Source organism: Zalophus californianus, chromosome 17, assembly GCF_009762305.2.
Source record: "Zalophus californianus isolate mZalCal1 chromosome 17, mZalCal1.pri.v2, whole genome shotgun sequence".
Lineage (NCBI taxonomy): Eukaryota > Metazoa > Chordata > Mammalia > Carnivora > Otariidae > Zalophus > Zalophus californianus.
Window position 1 is genome coordinate 14,204,145 of NC_045611.1, and position 24,977 is coordinate 14,229,121.

General features: G+C 45.6%; 2 protein-coding genes across 5 annotated transcripts in view; one reads left to right on the forward strand and one right to left on the reverse strand.

Annotated features, from left to right (window-relative positions):
- PKD1L3 (polycystin 1 like 3, transient receptor potential channel interacting) overlaps positions 1–5,625 on the reverse strand; it is a 61,960-nt gene extending 56,335 nt beyond the window's left edge. Inside the window, 2 exon segments of the mRNA XM_035725260.1 lie at positions 4,001–4,120; positions 5,331–5,625. Coding sequence (XP_035581153.1) covers positions 4,001–4,120; positions 5,331–5,625 — 415 coding nt within the window.
- A 2,013-nt stretch (positions 5,626–7,638) lies between these two features.
- DHODH (dihydroorotate dehydrogenase (quinone)) lies at positions 7,639–17,509 on the forward strand. 4 transcript variants are annotated; one of them, XM_027618988.2, is made up of 9 exons: positions 7,639–7,677; positions 10,001–10,213; positions 10,344–10,543; positions 12,255–12,337; positions 14,746–14,933; positions 15,520–15,624; positions 16,276–16,429; positions 16,606–16,765; positions 17,173–17,509. In XM_027618988.2, exons 1-9 carry the CDS (start codon positions 7,657–7,659, stop codon positions 17,225–17,227), a joined length of 1,179 nt encoding a protein of 392 aa, XP_027474789.2. In that variant the 5' UTR covers positions 7,639–7,656; the 3' UTR covers positions 17,228–17,509. The 4 variants fall into 4 exon arrangements, with proteins under 4 accessions (XP_027474789.2, XP_027474788.2, XP_027474790.1 ...); XM_027618987.2 differs by having other exon boundaries at positions 15,520–15,633; positions 17,173–17,227; XM_027618989.1 differs by lacking the exon at positions 10,001–10,213 and having other exon boundaries at positions 7,649–7,677; positions 15,520–15,633.
- Positions 17,510–24,977: the final 7,468 nt, after the last annotated feature.

A 24,977-nucleotide genomic window follows, 5' to 3' on the forward strand; every position in this document is an offset into this window, starting at 1 on the left:
GGCCAAAGGCCCATCAATAAAGTAGTACCTATAAAATGAGATCAAAGACTGCAATAAGAGGAGACAAAACAGAACGCAACAGATATTGATGGGGTACATGGGGTTATGATGACACACTTCAGCATTAAACTAATCCTGTGCATCCTTCCAGGCAGGAATTGATTTCCCTACCCATTCCCTGAGGTCCTTCTGTTTCTTGGTACTGTGACTTCTCCCCTTATCTTCTCGGGTCTCCAGTGTAAATGAGAATTAATGCCAGATCTTTCATCGTGGTCTGGAAAGGCCTCTATTCGGAGGCCAGTGGAAAAGAGAATTTCTAGTACATAGCTCTAGCTGTAAGTCTATAAAATAGCTGTCAAGAGCACATTCATGATAATCAAAACAACAAAAATTAAAGATTACTATCTTTTTTTTTTTTTTTTTTTTTTAAGAACGTAGGAATTCTCAAGGAGCTCTTCTGCTCTTGACATCCCAATACCTTCTACTCTCCAACGTCACAAAATGAGGTCCACCGATTGGGTCAACACTAAGATAGAATTAAGTTCATTTTAAGAAATTATGTTCTAAGTGTAATATTCTCCTCGTGTTGTGTAATTCCTATTGGTAGAGAGAAAAGAGTTCAGTAGGTGAACAATAACATTCTTGAACATGCCTCCTTATGTAGACTTGCTATTTCTCACACATGCTGCCCAACGTGGCTTGACAAAAATCATACAACCTCACTGACCATATCTCAGCTTAAATTTGGATCACAAGCCTAACAATCTTATAGTGTTCGCCGGGTCTCGTCATGCTTCTGCTCTCTGAGAGGACTTCTTCCTATTTCCTCCTCTACTCTACCTCCAATGACAACGAAGTCCCTGATCCTCATTCTCAGTCCCTGATCCTATTTCTCTTGACAACCAGTGTCCCCCTAGAAGGTTATGTGGATTGTTTCTACCTTTTTGCTATTACAAAGAAACCTACAATAAATAGCCTCATGCGTGTGTCTTTTTATATTTTTGCCAGTGTAACTTTGGGATAGATTCCCAGCAGCACGAATGCTGGGTCAAAGGGTAGAATGTAAATGCAATTTTGCTAGAGACTGCCAAATATTCCTCTCCTTAGAAACTGTATCTTATTGCATTCCCATTAACTATTTATGAGAGTACCTATTTCCCTACAGTCTTGCCAGCAGAGTATGTTGTTAAGTTTGTGGATTTATGCCCATCTGATGGGGGGAAATGGTATCTCAGCTTTAATTTGCATTTCTCTATTTTTGGGCCACAATATTTCATAATATGAAACATTAGACTTCTCTTTCGAATGTTAAGGAACAAATTTACAGACACTTCTCCCACCAACATGTTATTTTGGAAGGGGCATTTCTTTCTTTTTTTTTTTAGAGAGAGCTTGTGCAGGAGCAGGGTGGGGAGGGGCAGAGGGAGAGGGACAGAGTGAATCTTAATTAAGCAGGCTCCACGCTCAGCTCAACAGTGCGGAGCTTGACGCGGGGCTCGATCCCACGACCCTGAGATCATGACCTGAGCTGAAACCAAGCGTCAGATGCTTAACCGACTGTGCCATCCGGACGCTCCGGAAGAGGCATTTCTTAAGTTCACAATAAAACGTATAAACACTATGATAACAGTTGCCCTTCCTTCCTTCCTTCCTTCCTTTTCTTTTTTTCTTCCTTCCTTCTTACATTTTTTATTTATTTAAGTAATCTCTACACCCAACATGGGGCCAAACTAACGACCCAAGATCAAGAGTCACATGCTTTTCTGGCTGAGCCCCAACAATAGCTATTTCGGAACACTAAGCAATTACATTGTGCCAATACTTTAGTTTTAAAGGTAATTAGCAATATCAGATCTCCAAGAGATCCAATGACCTTTGACATGAATGTGATACTATCTAGAAGCAGAAATGAACTTTGCACAAAAAATTGAAATTTCATAATAGTAACAGTAATAACTGCCAGGCACTGTTCTAATACTTTCCTTCTATTATCTACTAATCCTCATGACAATCCTTTGAAGGACTGCCCAGGGGCCACAAGAGGAAAGTCCCAGAATCAAGACATGAACTCAGAAGTCTGACTTTAGAGCCTGAGCTCTTAACTACAGAAACATTTAATCTCATTATGGGAAAGCAGGTTCAGAATTTGCTGAATTGGCTTAGATAACTGAATAGAATTTTTTTTTTTTAAGATTTTATTTATTCATTTGACAGAGAGAGGGAACACAGGCAGGAGGAGTGGGAGAGGGAGAAGCAGGGAGCCCGATGCGGGGCTCGATCCCAGGACCCTGGGATCATGACCTGAGCCAAAGGCAGCCATTTAACGACTGAGCCACCCAGGCACCCCTGAATAGAATTCTCTTTAAAAACGTTTTTTGTTGTTTTTTTAAAAAGATTTTATTTTATTTTTTTATCGTAAAATTTTGTTTATTTTTAAAGATTTTATGTGTAATTTCTGCACCCAACATGGGGCTCGAACTCACAACCCCAAGATCAAGAGTCGCATGCCTGACTCAGCCAGATGCCCCTAGAATTCTTTTTGCCCAAGATTACCTTCTGCACAAACATTTCATATTCCATAGCAGTAATCTCTTGCAAGTACTTGAGTGATATCAGAAAAATGCATTTTCACTCCAAAACCAACAGTAGGTGAAAATGTCTAAAAACTCAACTCTTGGAGAGTGAAAAATGAATGGAAAATCATCATCATTGGTATTAAGGATTACTTTCCCTATCCTGGAGATGAGTTGGGCCAAATAACCTCCTGTCAAGATGAAAAGCAGTTCACCATCGTAAGGAGCCACACTCACATTTGTGATAACAAAACACAGGAACACTTGATTTACGCAGAGATTGGCCTCGCAACCTTGGCCTCATCAACAGCGTGCTATCATGGCAAAATCGGGCAAGCGTATCACAGAGAGCTTGAAAGGGTGGAGAATGAGAAGCTGGGAATCGAAAATTTATTACCTTGATATACTGGGTTCTTTCAATACCCAGTATTTGAGGCAGGTGATCTTTTTTTTTTTCTTATAACAGAGAAATATTGCAATGTGTTCTGTTTTATGAAAAACCCATAGATGCTTCATATTTTGACAAGACTGTATTTGTGACTTTTTAAAGTGGAACAAAATTTTGGCTCAGACTGCGACATTGTAAGGTCCTCGAGAATTCAATGAACTAAGAATAAATGCTGGATACAACCACCATGGAAAAAACGTACATTAAAAGAAAAATCACGCAGCCCACTGTACGCACACCATTCTCACCACGTACTCCTTAGGACGCAAACCGACACAACAGCCTCCTTGCCCTTCACCTTCTCATCTTCCGACACCAATATCCTATTCTCCCCCTTTGCTTTTGCAGTCTTCCCTCATAAGCCCACGCGCCAAATGGGTTTGGGGTGCACATGAGGAAAAAGGAGTTTACTGCTACACCTTCTCCCACACGCCGCCCAAGTCTAGAAAGGAAGGCGACACCAGGCACAGCAATAACTACCAGAGTGGGATGTATCTGAAAGTCATTCCAGATGAACAGTTTCTCACTCTAATCAGTATCATGAAGATCGATCTATAATCAGTATCATCAAAATCTCTACATGCATCCTCTGCGCTATCACTCAGATGCTGTGACGATAAACCTTCTTAAGCACGTTCCCCCCACCCCCATCCCCAGTTTTTCTTCTCGTCCAACCACACCCGTAAGTAAACCTTGGGGCACAATGTCCTCGATCTGCCCTGGAGACGGAACTAGGATGCACAGCTATTCTTAAGCATTTTCCTCTTGGGTGGTTCCCCCTTAATAAACCATTTCTTGTCAAGCTGGACTTGTCAGCCTTTTTCTTTGGTCTGTTGCCTCCTTCAGTCTTTGGACGTCACTTGGCATATACCTCCCTTTCATGGCACAGACTCCTTAACCAATACTCTCACATGCCGTCCTTATGTGGAATCAGTTTCTAGATATTATGACTTTGGTGGCATGTGGCTTCATCACTTACCAGCCTGGCAAATGAAAGAATGCCCCGGGGAGCACAAGTCCACTTTTGATGAGATCCAGTTGGAGTTTTGGGACATGTAAGTGCAGCTGGGGGGCTCTGGGGGCCAGGGGGGCACGACACCTACCAAAAGAGGAACAGACCCAGATAAGCCTCAGATTCCAAAATCAACCTTTTTTAAAAGTAAATATGAAAACCAAATTTTGCTAGCTTCTAAGAGATGCAACTTAGGATATCTCCCGGATGTGTTATGTTGTTGGGGGTCCAGGAGCGAATGGTCGAGAAAGAATTCTTGAGATATCTTCGGTGCAAAAAGGTGGTTTTATTAAACGTTGGGACAGGACCTGTAGGCAGAAAATGCTGCCTAGGATTGTGAGGAGTGACTGATGACATTCTTTCCAGTTGGGAAGGGCTGAGGGATAGAGGAAGTCTCTAAGGAATTTGGAAGCAAGGTTTCCCAGACCTTGAGGGGTCATTTTCTACTGTCTAGTAAACCTTAGTCACAAGACCCTTCAGATGGGTATCACTGGGCCATATGTTTGAAGGATGATTGCTAACATATATCTTGGGGGGACGGGAAGAGATGAAGTTTCCAAACGGATTTTTATATGTTAAAGAAGACTTGCAGGATCCTGGAAGTTAGGCTAATGTCAAGCTAAGGTTGCCTTTTGGCTCTAGCAAAATATTAACACTGAGGCAGGTAAGCTTCTGGAGGAAGGTCACCCTGCTTGTCTCAAGAATTTGTCAATGGGCTTAAGTTGTAAGGAGACTGAATTTTTTTCTATATTTCTTTTGCCTTTGTTCTCCACACCACACCCACACATTACAGATTGTTTATTTTTTCATATTATGCGTTATCACAAGGCTTCATATTAATTTACCTAGACTTCAGTGATGATGATGGTGATATTAACAGGGCCTTGGATATTTCTCCAAGACCACAATATTATGGTGCATGATTCTGAAAATATCTCTGTAAGAAAAGTAACAGGCAAATCATTTCTCTCCTGGTTTCTGAATTAGGAAGAGATATTTACCAGGAACAAAGCGGCCATAAAAGGTTTCCCACTTCAGAATCCTACACATTACTTTCAGTGAAATATCAGGTGTTAGCTTTTGATAAACTCTGAGAAAATCTCATCATCTTTGCTGCGCAGACAAATCAAAGGTTGAAGCCCAAAAATATAAATACTTCAGAGGAACTGTGGTAATGAAGTAAAGCGACTGATTTTTCTATGTACAAAAGCAGAAAGATTGAAATTTTTTTCTTTTTCCTGTTCCAGAATAAAAGGAAAGGACTTTTCCTTTGTAAACACTTGTCTCAGAGCCTTACCTGGGTTGTTTTTTTCTTGACGTTTTCCCAGCTGCTTTAGATTTTGCCCAATCCAGCACTTACTCCCTTCTTCCAGAGAGTCCCAGAGAAGATCCCGGACCCCCAGGTTTCAAGCATAAGCAAGGTGTCCTCCCTGGACACGAGAGTAATCTTCTGCTTCCTCGTAGCTGCAGTGAAACCTGTTAAGCTGATAACAGTTATTTTTACCATGTCGCTCTGGGATATTTAGCTCACTTCCTAGAATGATACCTGTTCTGATGGATAAGCAAAGCCAGATTCTTCCCCTGAAGAACATTTTCTCTGTGAGCTGTGAGCAAGAACAGTGTGGGGGCTCAGCAGCTGTCCGGTCCTTTAAATATATTCTTGGTGGGTTTGTCATATTTATTAGTATCATTCTTTTAGGAATAGGAATAATTTGTCAAGGAGATAAAAGGCTTTGTGTTTTCCTGTTTTTAAGAACCCAGGTGGAGTCCCTATAAGCTGAAAACAAACAGCAAAGATCAATAAAGCAATGGCCATTTACAGGGCACACCACCTGCGTTTACACAACCGGTTGTGCTTTCAGCTTTAGAATAGATCTTTATTTGCTAAGCCTAGGCTACAGAGTAGAAGATGATGAATATCGAAGTCGGTGCTGCTAAAAATCGAGAAATGTATTGTGCGTGTGTGTGTGTGTGTGTGTGTTTAAAGGAAACCATTCTTACAGACCCCCAGTACATATTTAAATTATTGTATTCTGTTTTTTAAATACATTCAAACATAAAACTAGGGATGAACTCTATGCTAAAGCTCTTACACAATAATCAAAACCAAAAAATAAATATCTGATGAAAGAATACAAATTAAATACAAACAGAACTGAAAATCAATGAAATGAAAACGTGCTGCACTAAATAGCTATCTGACGGTACTAGCTTTTGATTTGGCATGCACACAGGTTGTTTTGATTTGGCATGCACGCTACTTCATGCTGTAGGGAAAATCCATTCTCTCACCACTTTTCTTTATTTAACTTGCTGAAAAACCTTTGTTCATACAGCATGTCATTTATCCTTCACCTGCAGAACATCCATCATTTATTTCAGCCACTTTTCTTTCTTGGTACCAAAATATGATAATGAATACAAATAAATGTGGGCACTGAAATAGCTTGGTAGGTTTCAGGGTTCAGTTGGTTGTCCAAACGGCCCAAATGATGCCTATATTACTTTTAAAAATCATTACAGAAAAACACCAGTATCAAATATTCTCTTAAGTGTCTATGCCAAGAATACACTCCCTCAGTTTGAAAAACACTGCAGTAATCAAATGAAAGATAAATATGGCATGTTCCCTACTTTCAAAACGTTTACAGTCTAGTAAAGGGAAAAAAGACCTAACAATTGTAGTTAATAAATACAGTGCCACTGGACAGGTACAGCATATATCTATGAAGGCTCAGATGAGGAAGAAATTATTTCCAGCACTTGGCCATATTGAGATGGAGGAAACAGTCATCCTGGCAGGAGTCAATGTGAGTAAATGCATACAAGTGGAAAGTATTTATGAAGAGAAATAATTCTGGGGGGTGGGTGGGCGGGCACTTGGGAAGACAGTAGTGGGAACTGAAACTAGAAAGCCGAAATGTCTTGAAATGCCAGGAAAAAAGAGTATCCAATTAATTTGGAAGGTTTCTAAATAGGGAGTCCACGAAGTCTTCGCCTCAATGGAACCATTCGGGTGCAGGAGTTTGCTACAAAGTCTAGATTTCCCAACACCTTCATTAACACACATACTTACGTACATACACAGGTTTTAGGCATTTTTAAGTGAAACCTGATGCGATGGAATCTTCTCTGAGGTCAACTCGGGTATCTCACACAGTGCGGTAATTCATTCCAACCCTTTTTAGGGCGTCTGATACATACTCTCAATACATGGTTTATCGAAAGCACAAGCATATCAAATGTTCTGCTTAAATGATCAAGATATTGGTGAGAGTGTTGCTTAGAACTGAATATCTACATATGCGATGTCTCTCCCCCACGCCGCTGGACCAGAGAGTTGGTGCGCGCACCTCCCAACGCCAGCGCCCGGCAGCTCCGCACAACGTAGCAACCAAGCCCAGAGCCTGGAGCGGAAGGGGCGTGGCCGCCGTGATTGCGCGCGCCGGCGTCCAGACACACCCTCGGGGCGGAGCGAGGCCTTTTCCGCCGCGGGGAGGCCCGCCCCACCCTCCTGCCCCGCGATTGGCGAAGTGGCAGCTGCAGGGGTTGGTGATTGGAGGGCTCACCGCCATCTCCTCCAATGGAAATGAGCCAGAGGCGGGTCTAGTGGCGGAAGGAGCATGGCGTGGAGACAGCTCAAAGTGAGTTCAGAAAGTGGGCTGTGCGGCTGCGAGTAGTGTGGGCAAGGTGCGGGGCTAGAGGAGAATAGAGGGCTAACCTGGGCGAGGTGTGGACGGGATTCGGCTCCGAGGTCGTGGCCCCCCTGGGCACGACTGTGCGTGTGTGGAGACACCTGCAGATGGTCGTGCGTGCGCATTAACACGTGTAACGGCACGTTCCAGTCTGGATAGATGCAGGTCTTTGCCAACGCACGTGGGCTTTTATTGAGCCTGGCACACGGGCGTTTAATGAACACATGACCGCCTAACACCGTGTGCAGGATCCAACGTGCAATGAAATTACACTAAGACATGGCCTCAGCCCTTCTAGATGAAATTTTAGGTCAGGGGCTTGTGTAACCGCGTACAGATACTTGTTGATTGACATTAAGGGGCATTCCTACAGTCCGCTGGAGACTAGAAGCAAGACAATAAATACTTGTTATGTATTAACAGCTGGGAGTGATCCTCAAGGGCAGATCTGATCACGTCACTAGTGTAGGGAGCAAAACTCAAATCTTTATTCTGGCCAGGGTCCCTGCCTATCTCCCCAGCTCCTTTTTAAGCTGTGCTTTTCCTCATTCCTTGGTTTCCAACAAGCCTTTCTCCTTTCTCTCTTCCTTGGGTGCATCTCTTTACCGTCTGCCACTGAGAGCGCCTTTACTCTTTTTCCTGCCCCCTACTGCGTCCACTTCTATTTATCCTTTGGATGTCAGCGTTAAGTCACTTCCTCAAGGAAGCCTTCCTCTACCTCTGAGATTGGTTTGGGTTCTGTTATTACCCTATACGTTTTCTTCTTCATGGCAGTCCTCACAGTTACATATTTGCGTGATCACTGACTAGTGACTGTCTCCTCCTGAGAGGCAGGGACCCTGCTTAGCCCACCTCAAGAGTGCTCTATCACTGTTGGGCAGATGATTGAATGAATGAATGAATGACTCATCACCTGGCAGTGATAACTAGAGAAAAGCATTATGAAGCACGTTTTGAACAGGATAGTGATTCTTGACTCAATAAGACCTGATGCTCCTTTTTAAAAAAATATTTTTGCGGGCGCCTGGGTGGCTCAGTTGGTTAAGCGACTGCCTTCGGCTCAGGTCATGATCCTGGAGTCCCGGGATCGAGTCCCACATCTGGCTCCCCGCTCAGCGGGGGGTCTGCTGCTCCCTCTGACCCTCTTCCCTCTCATGCTCTCTGTCTCTCATTCTCTCTCTCTCAAATAAATAAAATCTTTAAAAAAATATTTTCCAACTGCTTTTATTATCCTGAAGTAGAATTTATATATAATGTAATGTCTTTGTATAATTTTAAAAGTTCAACGAATGTCCTAACTGGAATATAAAAGAGAAATAAAGGAATTTATAATAAAATAACATGCATTTCAGCATATAAGTGTTACAGCATGACTCAGTGAGATATAGTCAGGTGTTTAAGCCTCTATTTAGAAATTCTAGAGCCTCAGGGGCGCCTGGGTAGCTCAGTCGGTTGAGCATCTGCCTTCAGCTTAGGTCATGATCCCAGGGTCCTGGGATCTAGCCCCGCATCAGGCTCCCTGATCAATGGGGAGCCTGCTTCTCCCTCTGCCTGCTGCTCCCCCTGCTTGTACTCAAGCTCTCTTTGACAAATAAATAAAATCTTAGAAAAAAAATTCTAGCGCCTCGGGTATGTTTTATTGTCAAACACCCAAGCAAAGCACTATACCATTCCTGAGATCTCTGAAATGGGGAACAATCCTTGGTAATGTTCTGTGCAAAATAGTGCAGTTGTCCCTCAGTATATGAGGGAATTGCATTCCTGGAAAAATCAATGTATATGAAAACTGTGCAGGAGATAGTTTGTGTTTATGTGGTGGAATATAGGCTCAGATAATATACTTTTTACATACTGAGTGTAAGATGTTCAAAAGTCATACAGGACAGGGACAATTCATCTGTCAGATGGCCTAAAACAATGCAGGATGTCTGCCTTTACTGAGTCCTGCCCACTAAATCTCTTAGCATTCCTCCAAAATGCCTATCACAGGTCCCCTAGGAGGCAATACTGCCTCTCTTGAAACCTCTGGCCTGGAGTCCTTCAGGGCACGATGACTGTCAGAAGTGTGGATACAGCCACTGAAAGTAGAGGTCAATGTGTGAGCAGAACTGGAAATGAAGGAGACCAGTGTTAGCAGAAGGCTAGGGACATTGCTTCATGTGACATGTCATTATGTCCCATGTGCATGGGTGTAAAGGGCTCAGAGAAGTTACTGCAGTCTGGCCTGGAAGGAATCTCAGTGGGCCTTTTTTCCGCCCCCCCCCCCCCCCAGAAGCGGGCCCAGGATGCTGTGGTCATCCTGGGGGGTGGAGGACTTCTCTTCACTTCCTACCTCATAGCTATGGGGGATGAACATTTCTACGCTGAACACTTGATGCCGGCTATGCAGAGGCTTCTGGACCCTGAGTCAGCCCACAGGCTGGCCGTTCGTGTCACCTCCCTGGGGCTCCTTCCTCGTGCCACGTTTCAAGACTCTGACATGCTGGTAGGTGCTCTCGGAACACCTCCTGATTAACAAGCTCTGTAGGTAGTTCTGACCTAGACATGCTGCGGCCTGCCCTTGGACAAATACCGGCATAGCCTGTGTACCTCTGGTTTTGTTTCCTTCTTCCTAGGAAGTGAGAGTCCTGGGCCATAAATTCCGAAATCCAGTTGGAATTGCTGCAGGATTTGATAAGCATGGGGAAGCTGTGGACGGACTTTACAAGATGGGCTTTGGTTTTGTTGAGATCGGCAGTGTGACTCCGAAACCTCAGGAAGGAAACCCCAGACCCAGAGTCTTCCGCCTCCCTGAGGACCAAGCTGTCATTAACAGGTAGATGAATAGCCCACAGATAACAGGGGAGGCCTTCTTCCCAGCAGAGCACTCAGCGATGTAAGATCTGCCGGTTTTTTTCTGTCTACAGTGTGGACATTTTTCTGCTATTTGGAATGTTCGGGAACCATGTTGAGCATCTCCTGTGTGCAGGCATAAAAGCAGGTTTTGGTATTCTAGTTTAATGCACATACACGCTGAGGCTCAGAGAGCTACATGACTTACCTATAATCATGGGATCATAAGCGAGAGAGCTTGGGTATGGATTTGGACTTAAATTTGACTTCAGAGCTTGTGCTTTTTCCGCATTGTTGCTCCAGTGTCCTTGCTCAGCACTGTCCAGTAGAAATAGAATGTGAGCTCTGTATGTAACTTAAAATATTTGTGTAGCCCCAGTAAGACAGGAAAAAGAAATGGGTGAAATTGATTTTAATAACATTCTATTTAATTATTATTTATGATTATTATATTTAACTATAAATACTAAATGTATTCTAAATGTCATTTTAACATATAATCAAAATAAAAACGATTAATTTGCTATTTACCTTCTTTTACTGGTATTAAGTCTTCAAAATCCAGGGTGCACATGACTTGGAGCACACTGGACTGGCCACATTTCAGGTGCTCAGCAGCACATGTGGCTAGCAGTTTTTGAATTGGACGGTGTAGCCCTGGCCTTTAGTAAACTGAAAAATTTAATAATCCACATGTACAGCTGCTTTTAGTAAGAGAGAGCCTTCTAGATCATGTAAAGCCCTTCTCTTTGTAATCCCTAGGCAATATTCACTGCAGCAAACCCAGAAAATGAAAAAGTTCCTACTTTTTGGTAACAGAGTTTTGAGAACCTCCTTGGGAGATTCTGATAGGCACCTTTGGGCCCAGTGATGGCCTTCTGAAAGACTGCCTTCTGGGAATTTTATTTGGCCACACTTCCTGCTTTATTGTGCTTGTTTCAGGGAAATTTTCCAGCATTGGAAATGAAGTTATTGATCTTTCTGTTGCATTGCAGGCTGGGATTGGTATCTTCAGAATTTCCAGGCAAAATAGATTTTGGATTTGGCTTCCCCAGGTAACTGCAGGTACCAGGACAATGGTACTCAGCAGAATCCATAGGCGAGAAGTGGTTGAGGGAGGAGAGCCTGTGCGTTCAGCCTCCTTGCTCTGGGAGGCACGGAGTGGGTACCCAGTAAACACCTGCTGAATGAATGGAATAATTTATTAGGTCCACAGAAACAGGTGCCGACGTATCTGTTCGGTGGTTTTGGCTGCAAGTAACAAAGTGGCTTAGCCAATAGGCAGTTATTATTTCTTCTCTGGGAGGGCATTAGTGGAACGCTGGCAGGAGGTGGAAGATGGGGTGGTCAGAGAGGCCACTCCGGGGGGGAGGAGTATGTGAGTAAGGAGTAGGGGCCGATCCAGACAGGTCTGGGGCAGCTATGTGGTGTGTCTGGGCTGTTGCCAGTGCTAGGTACCTGAGCAGCTTGTTGACAAATTTAAATCTTTCCCTCTATGTTTGATGGTGTTCTGGCAGGTTCTCTAGGAGTTCCAGGGGTGTTTAGACTTTGGAAGTCTAAGAACTTTTTTTTTTTTTTCTGTTTCTAAAAGTCAGAAGTATAGTGGAAATGACCATGAAGCCATCTCTACAAAGTCTCTGCCTTTGGCTGAGGGCTCTAACCTTGTCCCTTCCCTACCCACTTCTGTGCTACAGATACGGATTTAACAGTCACGGACTCTTGGTGGTGGAACACAGGTTGCGGGCCAGACAGGAGAAACAGGCCAGGCTCACAGAAGGTAAAGTGGGGGTGCTCTAGAGGGGCTTTCTTCATTTATTGGAAGGAAACCTGTGGGAGAAACGTCAGGAACATTCCTAGTGAAATAAACATGACTGAGTAATAGGAAAAAAACCACTATGGAACTTGGGAATTTTCCTGGCTTTATCACAGCCACCAAGAGTTTAACTGAATTTCACAATTTAGCAAAGACTTGCTTAGTTTCTGCCTCGTTATATAACCTGGGTTATATCATAACTGGGGCAGCTTGGAAGTGAGCAGAACAAAGCAGCTCCTCTGTGGTCACATGGGTGGTTGAGATGTGAGCTGGCCTGGAGCGCATCTTCCTGTCTTGCTTTGTTGTCCTTTTGTGTGTGTGTAAATAATGCACGTTAATTACAGAAGCATTAGTAAATACAGCGAAGCATAAAGAAGACAATTAAAATTACTCATACTCCTTCCTACTCAGGGAGAGCTGATCTTGGCATTTGGGAAAATATCCACCATGACTTGTTCAGAAACACCATGCGTGTCGGGAGGCTGCCTTCAGGGGCGCTGCTGAATGTTCTCCGGCGGCTCTGCTTTGCTGTCCCTCAGGCTGCACATAAGCGCTTGTTGCACTGTTTTGTCCTCCCCACACCTTCCCAGCCGCCCTCTGAGATTGTGTGGGGCCGTGGCCGTTTTCCTCACTGGGTCCCTGTGGACCTCTTTCCAGGAGTTTAGTCTCATTAAATGGCTTGGTAGTGAGATGAGAAAAACCTGTGGACATGAGACTCGCTCGAGGAAGTGAGGTTGAAAGGGCTGAGTCAGTCGGCCATCTCCGATTTTAGGAGTACGTGACCTTGTTTGGAAATCCCAGGCTTTGGTAGATGCAGACCTTGAGTACTATGGACCTTCCCATCTGGGGAACTTTGAACCTTATAATAGGACCTCCACGGCTTGTGATACTCTCCTGCCTTCTTGCCTTCCTTTCCTTTCCTTTCCTTTTTTTTTTTTTTAAAATCCTTTCCTTCTTTGTTCCCAGTGTAAGCTTTCTCCCCTGTTCTCCCTTGCCCATCCCCTCACCCCACTCCAACACGAACACTGATTGGAGTGAAGCAGAATCTTAGAGCAGAGTTCTGCACATGTTGTTTTCCAGCAGCTAGAAGACTTGAAGACAGCTTATTGTGAGCACAGTAAGGAACAGAATTGACAAAAGCTGTGGTGCCCTTTGAGGACAGAGTAATTCAGAAATTTCTAACTTCAAAGTCTTGGCCCTTTGGGCAGCTAACTGCTGATGGAAGACACATTAGCTGCATGAAAGGAATGCTCTTTTTGAAGCCAGCTTACCTGTGAGGGAAGAATCAGTTTACAGATGGCTTGGCCTGGTGGAGGCTGGACTTGGGAAGCTTGAAGGCCTTGTGGAGCTTTTGTCTAATTGGGCGCTAACCCCCTCCTCACCTCCCTTCCCCAGGGAATGTTTACTTTCAAGCTGGTGATTAAAAGGGTGACCAGTTTAGGGTATGAAGAGGTGGTTAGCAACACTAGATGCTGCTCTTTGATCCCACCGACGTGACACATGTTTTGGAGGCTCACTTGCTGTTCCAGGTCTTTTCCCAACCACCAGCTGCCAAAAAGCAGCCAGCACCATTGACATACCAGTGACCTTTGCAGATAGCATGGTAGCTTACAAGTCAAGTACAGACAGCCTCTTGCTTTCACGCATAGCATGTTTCTGAAATGTATTTTTCTAAAAGTTCAAAATGCAAGTCGATAATCCCATGGATTTTTAAGTTGGTTGCCTTCATACTTACTGTGCAAATGGAGACATTTTGGAGAGTGAAGGGTGTGGGCATTCACCATGATGCCCAGGCTACAGGAGCCATCAGGGACCGCTGGGATGTGCGCTCACCCTCGTTCTGAGGGGGACTCCCTTCTCAGAGAACTGAAATTCTGAGTTATAAAAGAATTCTACCTCTATACTTTAGGCATGATTAATGGAAAGCATTTTCCAGTATTGTGTACATATTCTTTAATCTTGCTGTTTCTTCACCACTGCCCACGGGGTCACTGGACTCAAGGCCAACAGACAGCCCTTGAGAGTAAACATTTGCCCCTTCTGACATGCCTGTGCATTTCTGACTGTCGTCATTACATTTATGAGCCCTACCTTTTTATGGCTAGTATTTGCACTCCTAATTTCACCGTCTTCCACTAAATTTTTTAAAAAAGAAGAAGGGCACAATGCAGTAAAACATCCTAGAAGTTGCCCCGACCACTGCTGCGCAAGGACGGTGAGCTCCTCTCGGTGAGCAGGCAGCCGCGCCCGCAGCTTTCGTGGTGTTGGCCCGTCCGACCGGGAAGGTCCCATGCGGAGGTGCACGGGCATCCTGAGCATGTTGCCTGGGAAATGGCGTTTGGGGACAAAATCTTGACGAGCGATCTTCACAGAGGGGCTGCCACTGGGAATAAATCTGGGGAAGAATAAGACCTCGGTGGACGCTGCTGCGGACTACGCGGAGGGGGTTCGCGTCCTGGGCCCCTTGGCTGACTACCTGGTAGTGAACGTGTCCAGTCCCAACACCGCTGGGCTGCGGAGCCTTCAGGGAAAGGCGGAGCTGCGCCACCTGCTGACCAAGGTAGGCAATTACATGTCCGGGCTCCGTTCGCCAGCCTGTCCGGTTCTTTCTCTCGAGGGAAGGAAGCTTCAGCGTCACTGTCGAGGAGCTGTCCTTAGCACCTGGACCGATAGGACCCCCTGCCATACTCGTAATCCTCTATCGTAACCCTGATTACGCTCAACAGTGATTAATGGCTCAGGCACCTGTCCCTGCTGTTAAACCAGAAGGTCTGAGAGAGCAGGGGGCTGGGTCTCGCTGTCCCTAGCAGTGAGCACACTGAATGAATGAATTTGATGACTCTTTATCAAATAGTACTTGTGACAGTATTTCCTTGTTATCTCTTTTAGGAAAAAAGTCTAAATAAACCTTCATATATTAGCTAATACCAACGACAACATTAGGGACTTAATCTTGGGGATCCGTTGGTTCAAGATAATCCAATCCATCTTGCTGGGGGTCTTTGGCATAACTGAGAGCTGTATTTCCGGAAAAGGAGATGTTGCTGGTGCTTATGTGTGAGAATATGCTGATCTGCGGCTGCAGGTCAGGTGCACTGGGGGCTGTGGCCTCAGGGGTCCCCATCTCTGGCCACGTGTTGCTCTAGGTGCTGCAGGAGAGGGACGCCCTGCAGGGAGCACGCAAGCCAGCCCTGCTGGTGAAGATTGCACCCGACCTCACAGCCCAGGACAAGGAGGATATCGCCAATGTGGTGAGAGAGGTGCGAGTCGGGCTGGGCCCTGGGACGCCCCTCGCTGCCGGGTGGGGGGTGGGGCATCTGGCCAGCTGGACTAGCCGATGGCTTCCTTTCTGTGATAGTGAGAGCTGGTTTGGTATCTGTCATGATGTAACTCATCACAGAATACAAAGCCAATGTTGGGATGTGTCATTTTCCTGTACTTCTTCCCTCCCCTCTTTGCTCACATTCATCCAGCAAGGGCTTTAAGGCTAGTGCTTGCATCCTGGGTCAGACTAGGCTATTATGTCCCTCTCTGCAGTCTGACCCCAGCTCCCAGTGTCGTAGGAGAGTAGTGGAAACACAGACTGAACCTGGAAGTCCTGGGTTCGAATCGTATTCCACCACTTACTACCTAGGGACCTTGGGCAGGACTGAACAGAGCGGTTCTAAGGATTAAGCCCTGTCCTAGTGAAACCTTATGGGTAGTCGATATCTGATGGCTGCTATGGTTATGTTGAGGCTCTTCCAGACACCTGTTCTATAAGCATAGTGAGCTCTATTACGGCTCTTGCTTCCAGGGGCCGTAGTGTGGGCACCTGGCCCGGCTCCTGGTTCAGACCCTTAGGGAAGCTTCTCCAGCTCTGTGCCTTGACTGGAGGGCTCTTTCTCCGTCTCACACTGCAGTTGGGCATCGATGGATTGATTATCACCAACACCACAGTGAGCCGCCCTGCCAGCCTCCAGGGTGCCCTGCGCTCTGAAATAGGAGGGCTGAGTGGGAAGCCCCTCCGGGACTTATCAACCCAAACCATCCGGGAGATGTATGCACTCACCAAAGGCAAGAATTTGGTTCCTGTGTCTTCACATTTGTGTGCGACTTTTCGGGCTCTGGGGTTTGATCCGAATCAGCGTTCCCTGACCTGCTGCATTCACCAGGGGCCGGAGGGTGGAAGGCCAACTGAGGTGCTCGCATTTCCTGCCCTTCCTCACGCTGTTGCATGTGTTCCGGTGCAGGCGGAGTCCCCATCATTGGGGTCGGCGGGGTCAGCAGCGGGCAGGACGCGCTGGAGAAGATCCGGGCGGGGGCCTCCCTGGTGCAGCTGTACACGGCCCTCACCTACCGCGGGCCGCCCGTGGTGGGCAGGGTCAAGCGGGAGCTGGAGGCCCTTTTGAAGTGAGTGGGGCCACGGGTGGCTTGAAATAGAAGTTCAGGTGGTATCAATTCAGAATGACTCAAGTGAAGGAGATGCTATTATTCGTCATTCAGAAAGGATTCAAAAACACAGGGAAAGACTGACAGAGGACAAACAGGGCCAAGGAATTCAAGATTAACTTCGAAGATGGTGGTGTTTATTGGCCTGAGGAGTTCGGGCAGCATCCCTGTTGAGTAGCATTGGCTTGAGGTCAGGGAGCTGTGAATACTTGACATTGGTTTCCTTCCTGGGGTGAAGACCTAGGTGGAGGCACGAGGCATGCCTCTGGGGGACGGTGCTGACAGCCTAGGTGAACGTGGGCTTCCAGCGAGAGCAGGGCCTGTCCTTCACCATTTGCTGAAATTGCTTTGTTTTCTCTTTTTTCCAGGGAGCAGGGTTTTACCAGAATCACAGATGCCATTGGAGCAGATCATCGGAGGTGAGGACGTTGTTGGTGGCAAGCTTGATCTGGAATCTTCTAAAGCAGGCGGGCCTTTGTGGCTGAATTGAGAGAGGAGAGCGACATCCCCCAACCCACACGAGCCCTTCCTCCAGCCCAACTTTTGTTAAAGCCAATCATGAGTGTCACCGGAATCAATACATGGCTTTCTTTAATCGCTTGTCGGACCATGAACCATTCATGATTTTTTCTAGACTCAAATCCCTTTAATAGTGCAAGGACATTAAAATACTTGAGGGAAAAATAAAGCCATTTAAAACCTGGATTTAAATCCCAGCCCTTTCTGGAAGGCCCCCGGGCTTTGCCCCGATGCTGCAGGTCCTCGCAGGCCTCTGCTGCCTGGGATCTGCACCGGGCTCCCGACGAGCTTGACTCTCTTTCATTCTGTCTTCACTTTTATTTCTTTAAAGTTTTCACTTTATTTTGAAAATACTTCAAACATAGACAAAGTCGCAAGAATCGGGCTCGTGGGTGGCCATCCTCTGTCTTTACATCGTCTTCCCTCTGAGTCCGGGTCCTCATCTTTTCTTACAAGGATGCTGGTCATGTCGGAGTGGGCCCCACCCCGATGGCCTCAGTTTCATTTGATTCCCTCAGTAAAGATAGGATCTGGAAGGACCCTCTCTGCAAATAAGGGCATGTTCTGAAGTTCAAGGGTTTAGGATTTAACATAGCAATTTTGGGGAGACACAATTCAACCCATCACAGGAAAATGTGCTTGCTGTCCCCTTTCTTTATTATCTGTGACTTGGAGTGCCATCGGGCAGACAGGTTCTCAAGGTGCTTGAAGACATTAGACAAGGTGCTAAAGAGGTGTACTGTTAACTAAAGAGATCGAGCAACACCAGTCTTTTCAATACCGAAAAGCAAATGGCAGAGAGAAGCTGGAAACCTTGTCTGGGCAGTGCTGTTGGGGTGTGGCGCGCCTTCACAGCTGGCAGAAGTTCCCTTTGTTCCCATCACCTCAATACGGATTTTATTCTAAATTTGATTTCTCGGAAGCTCTGTGAGAGGCCCAGGACGGTAACGGCGCTGATGTGTCCCGTTGCCTCATCGTTGAATCTTGGCCTCAGCCTGGCCCACCTGTATCTGCTCACTCTCTGTCACAAAACCAGCAGCAAGCCTCCTGCTCTCCTTTTCAAAGACCTTTCTCTTGTTTTTTTCTTTTTTTAAAAAATAGCCCCCAAATAAAAGTTGTGGACCTCTTTTCTGCCTTAAATAACTCTGTTTCCCAGAGGTAATCACAGGTAACTTTTGAATCTATCTTTCTAAATTTTTCCAGATATTTTCCTTTTTATATACAAACACATGTGTCCACAGCTATCTTTTTTATCTCTCTGTGTGCACATGTATAGAATAATTTTAGGAAAATAATACAAAGAACTGTTTTTTAATACCAAGTCATATGAGAGTAAATTGCTGGTCTGGTGCTCCATCATCCTGAATATTGTAGTGTGGATTTCTTGCAAACAAGTACATTCTGCTACACAACCACAACACAACCATCAAAACTCACGAGATGAGCACTGACACGTCACTTCATCTACGGGCTGTGTGGTAGGCAGCATTCCTGAAATGTCTCCCCCTGGTTCCCGATGCTCTGTCCTAACCTCTGGAACCTAGCAACATGATGAGATAACCCTCCCATGACTGTTAAGTTACGTGGCTTAACGTAGGAGCCGCCTTGAAGATAGATTATTCAGGTGGGTCCAGTCTAATCACATGAGCCCCATTAAAAGCAAGCGTTTTCTCTGGGGGAAGAAGACATCAGATAGATTTGAAGCATCAGAAGGGATCAAAGTGTTGCTGTTTTGAAGACTGGGGTGGGGGACATGAGAAGGAAGGTGTTCGCCCCTGGCTGGTAACCAGCAAGGAAATGCATCTCGGACCACAAAGACCTGGATCTTGCCAAAGACTTGAATGAGCTTAGAAGCAGATTCTTTCCAAAGTGTCTTGAGTAAGAACCCAAGCCGTCCAACACCTTGATCCTGGTCTTGTGATACCCTGAGCATAAAACCCAGCGGACAGGACGCCTGGGAGGCTCAGTCAGTCAGTTAAGCGTTGGACTCCTGATCTCAGCTCAGGTCATGATCTCCGGGTCCTGGGACTGAGCCCCACAGTTTGCTCATGCTCAGTGGGGAGTCTGCTTGAAGATTTCTTTCCCTCTGCCCCTCCTTCTGCTTGCAGGCTCTCTCTAAAATAAATAAATCTTAAAAAAAAAAAAAGACCCAGCTGAGCCTCAACTACTGATACAGACTGTGAGCTGGGGCGCCTGGGTGGCTCAGTCAGTTGAGCCTCCGACTCTGGTTCCGGCTCAGGTTATGATCTCAGGATGGTGAGATCAAGACCCGTGTCAGTCTCTGTGCTCAGTGGGGAGTCAGCCTGTGGATTCTCTCCCTCTGCCCCTGCCCCACTCACACATTCTCTCTCTCTCAAAAAATAAATCTTAAAAAGAAAAGGAACTGTGAGCTAATAGTGACTGTGTCAAACTGCTGAGTTTGTAGACTATGCTGCACACAAGGGAAAATTCACACAAGGGAAGGGATTAGGAAGGGTTACCCTTTGGAAGGTTCTCTGTCGGAGACTGACATTCTGTCTCAGCACAGTTGCAACAGGCTGCTCTTTCTCCCTCGAGGACCAGAGTAAGTAGTTGGCTTGCGTTCAGGGGCCATGTGGGATGAGTACCAATTCTTCTTAATTCTCAAAATGATGCCCAGAGCCCAGAGAAGCCCACAGTGCTAGGAGACATAGACTGATGATGCCCAGGTAGCCCTTTGGGGCCCAGGATCATTGAGTGGAATGGTGTGCAGAGTTGCTAATACCATTTGCTAATACATTGTTCACTCTTATGTTTTGTGTTCTGTGCATAATTGGCCTGGCCAATTTCCCATTAGTTAAATATAAGCAGTTAATAAGTTAAATAATATTCTGCAACTTGCTTTTTTCATGTAACATCATGGAATTTTTCAGTGTTCTTCTCTTAGATCTACTGTGCATTTTCTAACATAACTGTGGTTTTCCACCGTATAGACGCACCAACGGTTACTGACGGCTGGGCATGTGTAGGCTGTCTTCACTGCTTCCGTCACGGGCAGTACTGTAGTGAGTCTCTTGGTTTATGTATCTCTTACTCTTCTAGTAGAATTTCTGTAAAATTGACTCCCAGAAATGAGGTATGCCAATTTATACTTTCTCTCCAACGTGGGTAGGGAGGGTCTCCTTTCCTCTTATGTGGCCTCACATGGGAATTTCCAAGTATGGGTCAGGAATAAGCTGTTCTTCCTTCTCTACTTTCTCCCTGGGAATAGCTTACATTATGTCTCTTCCTTGTGGAAAAAGAAAACAGGAACTGTTGGTTTAGCAAGCCACATTGGGCTGCAGCCAGAGTGACTGCCACATCCATTTCTCTGTGTGTGTATGTGTGTGTGTGTGTGTGTGTGTGTGTGAGAGAGAGAGAGAGAGAGAGAGAGAGAGAGAGAGAGAGAGAGAGGCTTCCACTAAGACCCCAGGGAAGGAAAACAGAAGGAGAATAGTTTTCCCTGGGTTCTCCCATTCTTACCTGTTCAGGTCAGCCTCCTGCTGGTGGGGCTGACAAGTGGGCACAGAGCTGTATCCGAAGGGGCTGGGGTTCCTTCCGACAGTGGTTCCCCTCGAAGGGGTAGGTCCATCAAGTCACATTCAGTGTTTTGGAAAATAGCCATTTCTCTGCCGATCTTCTGATAGGCTGCTCTGGCTCAGGTTCTGTAGCCAATACTTTTTATCCAGTTATCCATGAGGACGGAAGCAGGAAAACATCCCATCAGGATGGTGTTCTCAAGGTCAAGCAGGAGACTGAGACACAGAGCTGAGATGATTTGCTCACCTTCATCTCAGGGCCAATGATGTGACTCGGATAGCTCAGGAGGTCATTGGTGGTGTTCGATCAGTACCTCTTGACAGGAAAATCGAGTGTGCAGGACACTGGGGGCCCTTCAGCTCCGCTCTCAGTGGCAGATGGGAAAGCACAGGCCCCATCTCAAAAGAGACTGTACTCTTCTACTCCAGGTGGCTTGCCACTCAGGAGGGCCAGCCAGCATGTCATTGGCTCAGAGAAGGCAGAAATCTACATGTTTTATGTGGCAGCTCCCGTGTTTAAAACCTGAGCTGATGCTGTACCAGTCCATCAAAACTGGGTTGTGGACCAGATATGAATTAAGGTCTCCGATTTAGATGTCTGGCCCATTCCATCCCGTGGCAGCAATTAGAAAATCCCGTGAGCCAGGAGCACCAGCAAGGGGTGGGGTGCGGGGGTGGGAATAATACCAGGAGAACGACCACCCCAAGGAGTGCTGTTCACTCCATGACTCGCTGGGGTTGGGGTGGGAGGAAGGGTGCAGACTTTGTAGTTCGACCTTGGGAGACCCACTAACCTGCTGATGCCACATTTTTTCACCTGGAAAACCAATGGTTTGGAGGATTAAATGATATCCTAACAGCAACTTTTACAAAGATGCGTACTATGTGTCAGGCACATTAGGTACTTATTAGCTGTGGGCAGTCATGTTCATTTTGTGTGCCTCAGTTTCCCAAGTGTAAAAGGAAGAGAAGGACATTATCCATCTCAAAGGGTTGGACAAGGATTAAATATAAAGTGTAGTAGAGCTTTGCACATCCTACCTGCCTAATGAACATTATTTTAAATATTTCTCATCATAAAAGTCCTGCAAATAGGCATTATTATGTTTGTATTTACAAATAAACCCAGGGATTGAGAGATTAAGTAACTTCCCCAAACCAGGCAGCCAGGAATCAGCAGAATTGGGCCTCAGGGCCCAAGTATCTCCTTCTGATGCAGGGAAAGAGCCTCACAGGACCTCAGAAAAGTATTACTAGTCCTCTTTCCCTTTATTTGTTTTCCCCTCAAAAGTTCATCTTCTTTTGGGGCTCCTGGTTGGCTCAGTTGGTGGAGCATATGACTCAGGGTTCTAAGTTTAAGCCCCATGTTGGGTATGGAGCCTATGAAGAAAAAAAGTTCATCTTCTTTTAACAGACAGACTTCCTACTATTTTAAAAAAGCCTTCAGAGATACTTGTCCTGGGCACTTGATTGGTCTGAAATAAGGCGGTAGAATGGGGTATGGTGATCAAAGCTCAGAGACTGGGAAAGGTGGGGAACCTTCTGTAGACACCTCAGTGCCAGTCAGGGCGGAGCCCGAAGCTCCAAAATGTAGCAGCTTGAAGCACCAATCATTTATTATCGCACACGGTGTCTCTGGGTCAGGAATTCAGGAGCAGTTTAGCAGGGTAGTTCTGGCTCAGTGTCTTTCATGAGATGGCAACCAGGACACTGGCTGGGGCTTCAGTCAGCTGAGGCGTAACTGGGGCTGGAGGATCCACATCCAGATGATTGACTGCTGTGGCTCAGGAGTAGGTCCTGGCTGTTGGCAGGATAGGACTGCCCAAGGATCCTCAAACCATGACATCTGGCTTCTCCCAGAGTGAGTCATGCAAGAGAGGAATGCAAGGTGGAAGCTACAGTGCATTTTATGATACAGTATTGGAGTCATACACTGTTACTTACGCCGCTTCATTCTGTTCATTAGAATAGGGCTGCCACTTCTAGCAAAACTCACGAACACAAGCAACAAGATGCCCAGCTTAATTTGAATTCCAGAGAAACAGGGAATAAACGTTTAGTGTACGTATATCCCGTGCAATATTTGGGACATACTTACACTAAAAATTATCTGTTGTTTATCTGAAATTCAAATTTAATTGGGTATCATGGATTTTATCCGGCAACCCTATGTTAGAAGCAAGTCACTTAGTCCAGCCTGCACTCAAGGGGAGAGGAAAAATGGTTACATTTTTGAAGGGAGGAAAACCAAAGAATTTGTGGAGATACTTCTAAACAACTGCAAGCAGATTTTTGAAAAATTTCATTTGGTCCTGGTGTCTGTGGATAATTGCATGGGAGCCTAATGGGATGAAGAAGTTCTGGACAAGATCACCTTCCTAACAATCTTGTACATTTGTAAGTTTACAGAAAATTACACACAATATATTCTTTGGTCCTCAGACAGCCCTGTGAGGTAGGGGAAGCAGTGATCATGATCCTCATTTTACAGATGAGGAAGCTGAAATGCTCCACAGATGTTATGAGTAGAAACGGTGGAGGGAGGACAGATTCTTCTGGTTTTAAGTCTAGCATTTGTTGTACTCTACCCAGTAGTGTCCTGATATACCACTGATGCCTTCACAGTATAAGATGATTTTATGTAGTAGATTCATTTTCTACCCTCTGCCATGTTGTTATCTCAAATGGGTGATGGCCTTCGTGGATTCTTACTGCCATGCTGTATCCTGGGAAATGGGGGAAGGTCCTTGGAGAAGCTGAGGGCCATGATGTCATCCTCTCTCTCCGCACTCATAAGCTCTGGAATCCATCCTGGCTGACTGTGGGGAGCCGACCCACTAGCAGACCCTCTGAACTGAGTGACTCATGAGTGCCCATAGGAACATCACTCCCTTTCTCCAGGTGGCAGGTAAGCTCAGGTGAAAGACTGTGAGAGAGCCAAACCAGACAGGGAATTGCTCTAGCCTAATGTTTATCATAGGAAATTTAGACACACAGAAAAGTTGAAAGAATAGTGTAATAAATATCCATACCCCCCCACTTAGGCTCAGTAATTCTTACTATCTTTTCCATGTTTTCTCTGTTGATGTTTTTACCTATTGATATATTGTATTTTGATGTACCATTCTGAAGGAAGTGGTAGATGTCAGGGCATTTCATTCCTAAGTATTTCATAGCTTGCATCTTCTTAAAGATAAGGACATGCTCCTGTAAAACCATAACTCTATGATCATACCTAAGGAAATTAGCCATGATTCTCAAATATCATCTAACATTCAGTCCATACTCCAGTTTTCCTTATTGTCTTCAAAATATCTCCCACTGTCGGGCGCCTGGGTGGCTCAGTTGGTTGGGCGACTGCCTTCGGCTCAGGTCATGATCCTGGAGTCCCGGGATCGAGTCCTGCATCGGGCTCCCTGCTCGGCGGGGAGTCTGCTTCTCCCTCTGACCTTCCTCCCTCTCATGCTCTCTCTCTACCATTCTCTCTCTCTCAATAAATAAATAAAAATCTTAAAAAAAAAAACAAAATATCTCCCACTGTCAATCAAGGCTCGCCTATGTGGCTCTTTAGTTTTTTAAAATCTAGAGAACAGTAACCTCTGAAGAGATCAGGTCAGTTGTCTTTTTTTTTTTAATTTTATTTATTTATTTTTCAGAGAGAGAGAGAGAGAGCAAGTGAGAACAAGCAGAGGGAGCGGCAGGCAGAGGGAGATGCAGGCTTCCCGCTGAGCAAGGAGCCTGATGTGGGGCCCGATACCAGGACCCTGGGATCATGACCTGAGCCAAAGGCAGACACTTAACCGACTGAGCCACCCAGGTACTCCAGGTCAGTTGTCTTATAGACAAGTCTACATTCTACATTTATTCCCAAAATAAAGGTTATATTTCTTTTAGCCTTTGAGCTGCATTGCATCTGGGTGTGGTATGTGACCACATCCTACTGAAAGAGATATAAATGAAAGTATTGTGTGCAACTTCTGGGAAGTCTTCTGCTGCCTGGAACATGGGTATGATGGCTGGAGCTCTGGCAGCCATTTTATACCCGAGAATCAGGGTCACTCCAGAGGCAAAAGCTGGAAAGAGCTCCTTTGAACTACCAACACCAGCTTTGTCAGCTT